Source organism: Chaetura pelagica, unplaced genomic scaffold, assembly GCF_000747805.2.
Source record: "Chaetura pelagica isolate M959 unplaced genomic scaffold, ChaPel_1.0 scaffold769, whole genome shotgun sequence".
Classification (NCBI taxonomy): Eukaryota; Metazoa; Chordata; class Aves; order Apodiformes; family Apodidae; genus Chaetura; species Chaetura pelagica.
This window is the reverse complement of record NW_009954531.1, coordinates 45303-51661: the sequence shown is the minus strand read 5'-3', so window position 1 is coordinate 51661 and position 6359 is coordinate 45303. Positions and strand designations below refer to the sequence as shown.

General features: G+C 41.8%; 1 protein-coding gene across 1 annotated transcript in view; it reads left to right on the top strand.

Annotated features, from left to right (window-relative positions):
* Nucleotides 1-734: 734 nt before the first annotated feature.
* LOC104395036 (FYVE, RhoGEF and PH domain-containing protein 3-like) overlaps nt 735-6359 on the top strand; it is a gene marked incomplete at its 3' end in the record, with an annotated part of 47311 nt that continues 41686 nt past the window's right edge. Inside the window, exons 1-3 of the mRNA XM_010004703.1 lie at nt 735-900; nt 3631-3799; nt 4957-5554. Of these exons, the coding sequence (XP_010003005.1) occupies nt 876-900; nt 3631-3799; nt 4957-5554 (792 nt within the window). The remainder of the gene's footprint in view (nt 901-3630; nt 3800-4956; nt 5555-6359) is intronic.

The window sequence follows — 6359 nt, the reverse complement described above, 5'->3', positions numbered from 1 at the left end:
GTGTAGTTGTAGGCTTTCCGCAAGTCCAAAAAATCCTCAAATCAAAAAATGCAGCATCCACCCTGTGAAAGTGGAAAGATGGGGTTATTTCTACGGTGCCCACTGAAATGAATCAAGAATGTTAAATCAGAAGACAAACATATTAATCACTGTTTTCTCTGTTTTCCCACTGGATCATATCTTAATGGCATCTTCTAGACCAGAGCCTTCTGAAGGAATGTTAATATTTGATGTAAGGAGGAATAATAAATAGCCATACAATAAATCAGCTTGAATGATTAAATCTCCTGGCTTGCACCATTCCCCGCACGTGGGACACATTTCCAGCTCACTGTAACATGGGTATAATTTAAAGACCATTTAAAATTAAAGACCAAAGACCATTATGTTGTGTGCTGGGGCACTTCTATTTCTGTTCAGGTAAATCCTTTTGAAATTGTTTTTATCTTTTACATTGACTGTTTGTTTTGGGGTGTCCCAAGTAAAGAAGTAATTAATTCATTGAAGATAGGATTACTGAAAGTCTGTGTGTCTTGCCAGTCAGGGTGACATGACTATGAAGGCTGGATATATTGGTTGTAATAACTTATGAGTGGCTCACCCATCTTCTACCCCCCTCCCTTTCCTCAGGAACTTGGATGAGTGATATACTTCCAGAAGTAACAAAAATTCTCTTCAGGATTGACAGAATGAAATAAATCCTGCCTTTTTTTCCCCACTCTCCCTCAGGTTGCCCTTGTTCTCCATTTCAAATCAAATGTCACATTGACTCCAATCCAGTGTTGGAAGCATGTGGGGAGCTGCAGCACATCAGCCCAGCACAATGTATCCATCAAACTGGAAGGAAGCCCAAAACCAAAACTCCACTGGCCAAAATGCATCCTCTGCAGAAACCCCAAGGCAAGTGGCTTTGTCCTTCAAGCAATTCTATAAGCTTCTACTGCATGGGGAGTGTCATGGTTTTTAATTAATTGTTTTAATTTTGGGTCACATCCAACTTTTTATTTTCTTTATTTTATGTTCAATTGCTGCTGCTAGGCCTTGATTATCTTAATTTTTCCAATGTTAGATTGTTAGGGAAGCCTTCAAGAAAAAATTTATTTGGGCAGACCAGATTACTTAATTTCTTGATTTTTATTTCCTGAACTGTTGCTCTACCTCATGCAGCTGGGAAGTGTAAGTTTAATTTAGCAATGTTGTCTTCATTTTATTTTTTTTTAAAGTATTTAGGTAAGAATAGCTTATTGTTTAAACCTGGTCTGTTTTCCATTTATTGTAAAAACTATGCAGGCAACAGGAAATACCTACATTGAATGAATGTGTTTTAAAAATGAGAACTAGAAGCTAAAGCAGTTGCATGCAAGGGTGGCATGTGGGCTGGGGTAGTTCCAGACTTGTAGTCAAATAGGTGGCTGTCCCAAAGTATGGTGGAAGGGAAGCCAGGACGAAGCATGTTCCAGCTATTTCCAGGCAGGTTGTCTGGTCTCTCCAGACTTTTGTTCCCTAAAAGTTGTGAAAAAAACACTGCAGCAAGTTTCTTGAAAGAGAAAATAAGTTGTTTTCATGTTTCTCTGTCAGTGAAATGACTTGAGGTGTCTGTAATGTCAGTTTGAAAATGCCTCCACTGCCACCTCCTGCTTTGTAGAATTGGTTAAAACAATGTATCTGGTAGATGGTTGCCTTAAGGTAGTTGCAGATGCAGAAAGAATTTAGTTTGAGAGGCACTGGGAACAAAAGAGGATGAGCCTGAAGAAGATACTAAGCTCATAACCAAATTTATTTAAAGAAGCATGTCCATGTGATAGGCAGCCATGGTCGTGTGACAAAAAAAGAAAAGAGATTTTGGTCACCGTGGAATTGTACAGTCATGGAATCATTTTGGTTGGAAAAGACCTTTAAGATCAAGTCCAACCATTAACCTAGCACTGTCAAGGCCACCACTAAACCATGACCCTCAGCACCATCTCCAGGGCTTTGAAATCCCTCCAGGGGATTCCTGAGCCAGGGCCTGATAATCCTGTCCATGATGAAATTGTTCCCAAGCTCCAATCTAAACTTCCCCCGGCACAACTTGAGGCCATTTCTTCTTGCCCCATCCCTTGTTCCTGGGGAGCAGAGCCCAACCCCCCTGGCTCTAACCTCCTCGCAGGCAGCTGCAGAGCCAGCAGGTCTCCCCTCACCTCCTTGTCTCCAGGCTGGACACCCCCAGCTCCCTCAGCTGCTCCTGCTCAGACTTGTGCTCCAGCCCTTTCCCCATCTCCCTTGCCCTTCTCTGGACACGTTCCAGCCTCTCCATTTCCTTCTTGTCATGAGGGGCCCAGAACTGACCCCAGAATTCAAGGTGCCCCCTCCCCAGTGCCCAGGACAGGGGGACCGTCTGGGCTGATGTGGAGCTTGGAACTGATGAGGAGCCTTCTGCAGGGTAGGAACAACAGGAGGTGGCTTTTTTTGGGTGCATATGCCTTCATTTAGCCTCCTAAAGAAAGTAACTGAAATTACCTTCAGAACAGTTGCTAATTAAAACTCTATTACAATGTTAATCACATTATGCTGATGTGCCATATGGACAATTTAAAAATTGGAAATGCTTGAAATAACTTGTTCTTTAAAATGTTGTTAAATGAAACACATATATAGAGTTTCCTCATTTAATGTGTAACTCTTTGGATAGTCTAGACCAGAGTGGTACTTGACAGCACCTCTCCAAGTAACCACATGCTTTTGGAGTGATGGCACAGGCTGTTTTCCTACCCTCTGGTGTCAGCTCTGCGTGTGTGAGGTTGCTCTCACTGGATGAACCCATCACAGCACGTGAGCCCGTTGCCATGGGTACCTGCTTGCGTATTTCCAAAACCATTTACTTTGCAAGCAATATAAGGTCTGAATATTTTTTTTTAATTACATCCCATTCAAATTGCATGACATTTTTTTAGCAGTGCTGCATTATATTTTGTACTTTTGCCTCCTGACAAACCCTTAAGCAGGATGTGTGTGTTCTTACAACTTGTGTTTTATTTATATCATGTATAACTCAATGTAGAACCAAAAGAGGAAGGAAATTTATGAAGACTGCACCACAGAGGAGATGGGGGAGGGAGAAGGAAAGGAAGAAACACTGTTCTGTTGTGCCTGTGGCCTTTTTGACCAAGCCAACACAAGGCACTGAAATCCAGGTGGAATTGGTTTTGGTGCTTAGTTTTGGGTTATTTTCCTTTTTTTTTCCTTTTTTTCTCCAGTAGATGAGATTTAACAGAGTGCTTGAGTTTAGAAAAGTCATGGGAGGGGAAACTCATTAGTGTGACTGAGATGGGGAGGACATTTCAAACACGAAGTGTGAGCTGTGCATCCTGTTTGGTAACGAGGAAGCGGTGAAGCTCCGCGAGCAGCTCGGTTTGCTAATGCGTCTGAGCGGGCTGTAGGAATACAAAACAGAAGCCCATAATTTTTTTTCAGCACAGAGCTGCTTGCTTTGGTGTCAGAAATGCTTTGGGACTGCACTGGTGCGTTTTATAAGGGATGATGAAAGAATGGACACCTCTCGTTCTGCATTGAGCACTTGGATTTTGTTCCCCCTTTAGGATAAAGAAGATGGAGATTCATCCTCCTGTTTTTTCCCCTCTCTTTTATTAGTACCTCCTAAGCCTGTCCATCTCAAACCTGGGCAGGAAAGAATTCCTCCTGCACCTTCTCGGCCTTTACCAGCGGATCCCAAGTCATCAAGGAACTTTGCCCCTGGAGAGGAAGAAATACCAATATCAGCAGGAGTCAACACACTCATTGAGAAATTTGAAAGTATTAGGTAAATATGGCTCCATGACATCTGCTTTCATCTCCTTTTTCTGGATTTTTAACTTGGACTATAACAATAGAAAACAGTTGTAATTATCATGTAGAAACTCCTCTCAGGATGTTTTCTACTCAGAGTACACAACGTGACTGACTACACAATTATTTTATTCTTTTTTTAAAAGAAGTATGTATTTCAGCAACTTTTTGTTTTATCATGTACAGTTGTTCTAAAGAGCTTAGGACTTGGTAAATTTGGTAAGTGTTCTACCAGAAACAAGTAGCCCAGAGTCTGCTTTCACTAAGTTGACTTGATGTTGGGATTGGTTATGTATTATCAGAACTCGATTATTGTGATAGAAAATAATTTAGTTGTTTGTCTGAAGGTGCAGTAAATGTCAGACACAGTTATTTTGCTTCTTGGAGGCAGGGGAGGCTTAAATCGCAATGTACTTTGAAACAATGTCATGGAGAACAGCATTTCCTCTGAAAATGTATGCGTAAGAGGCATTAAATAGGATTAAATGTATGAATTTTGCTGTAAAGCCAGCTCATCCTACAAACACGTGAAAATTCTCTCTAAAGAACAAATCTGACTGATGGAGCTAACTGGGTTTTTGTGTAAAGAGGGAGATGAAGACAGAGACACTGTACTGTGCCTTGGAGTGTATTGTGACCTGGGTGGAGTGTATTGTCACCTGGGTGAATCCAGTAAAGTGTCTTTCAAAAAACAAAAGTTGTGCCTTCTTGTACTTCACAAATGTCCCCTCTCTGTCAGAAAATACCTTGCCCCAAGGGCTTTTTTCCGTTGAAGAACATGAGTTCCTGTTTACATGAGCCTACAACCAAATGCTCCTTTTAAAAGATAACTCCTCCCTCCCCAAACCTCCAAACCAGACTGTTCTTCAAGGCAACGCGGGGACTATTAAAGGCCGAGGATTCTGGTGGTGCTATTTCAGTAAAACTTATAGCTAGAGGTGGTGTGTTTGTAGCTCGAAGTGTTGGGTGAATATTACTACAGCAACGTGCAAACACTGGCCTCCTAGGGTTGTAAGGGGTGTGCAAGAAATACAACTTGAATCAAGCGGTAATCAAGTCTTTTGGGGCACTTCTGAAACCTCCCTCTGAGTGTTAGTGTGAATGACTGTGGTGCTTTCTCCTCACCTGCAGGCAACCTGTACATATTCTTCAAAGAAACCAGCTAAATTTAACTCTTAAGATGGAACCTGCCCTGGACTCATCCAAACAACCAAGCTCATGTGACTGTGACGTGGTGGCTTCCAGTGGATCTTCCACAAATGAAAAAAGTGAACCAGATGAAAATGAGCCAGATGTACCATGCAGCACAGATCTATCTACCACAGACATCATGAAAATTAAAGAGCTAAGCATAGGTGATAGCAAAAGCCATGAAGACTCTGGTGCTGTGACTGGGAGCAAAGAGCCCTCTGGAGAGCTTGGCAATAAAGACTCAACTGCAGAACTGAACGGTAATGGTAAAATTCCCAACAGAGACAGTGGGATTGACAGTCCTTCTTGCAGTGTGGCAGGGGAGACTTTTCCTAGCGAAGATGGTGCAGAGCAAAAGAAGCCCAGCGTGACTGGGAACCCAGGGGAGGTGGAACCTGAAAAAAAGGGCACCAAACCTTCCTGTGCAGAGCAGAAGAGAGACTCCACACAGGATGAAGACAGTGACATTGATGAGGGAAGCAGTGAGGAACAAGAGACAGCAGAAGTGCCAAAGTTAGAATATTTGGATGTAAACAAGGTAAGGTAGTTTGTTACTACTAAGTGTTCTGAAACTAGTTCCTGACTCTGGCTTTGCCTCATTTTAATAAATTGTTTGGGTTTGTTGTTAGGTTGGTTTTATGTCAAACGATCATGAGAGTCATTATAATTTCCTGCATGGTGCAGGTCATAACTTGTTCCTGACCTAGACAGTATCTTTTAGAAAGGTTTTCAGTCTTGATTTAAGAGGTTTCATGTAAGAGTATCCATCATAGCCAGAGGTAAGTTGTTAAAATCTAAATGCTTTTGTAGGTAGAGGCTTCCACCTTGTGTTTCTTCTTTGGATTTGTGAAGGTTCAGCTTCTAGTTGTTGGATCATGTTGTTTTCAGTGGGGCTCCGTGATATGCAGGGGGCTACTTGGATAGTGCATCTTGCAGGGCCAGGGTCTTGCATCCAAGGACATGCTTGATGGAAGTCTCTTCTGACAGGCTTGTGATTTCTTTTGTTGTGGTTTTTTTAGAATAGAAATTGGTGTGCAAAGAAGTTGTTTTGAGAGTGCTTATATCACATCAGGGAACTGTAGCTAGAAGAGATTTTTCCTCAGTTCAGGATAGTGTAGCCCTGGCTGTTGTGTATTTGCTAAAGCTGTATAAGATAAATGACAGATTCCTTTGATGATCTGTTTATCAAGACAGTTATTTTCAGAAATAGTGATGATAGAAAAGGTTATCTTCTTCCAGAAAAAGAAAACAGAAGATGCTTTGACTAAAATGTCTGCAAAATATTCCCCTTTTTGTTTAGTGAGGTGTTTTGTTTCTGTTTGGGGCTTTCCCCCCCTCCCCCC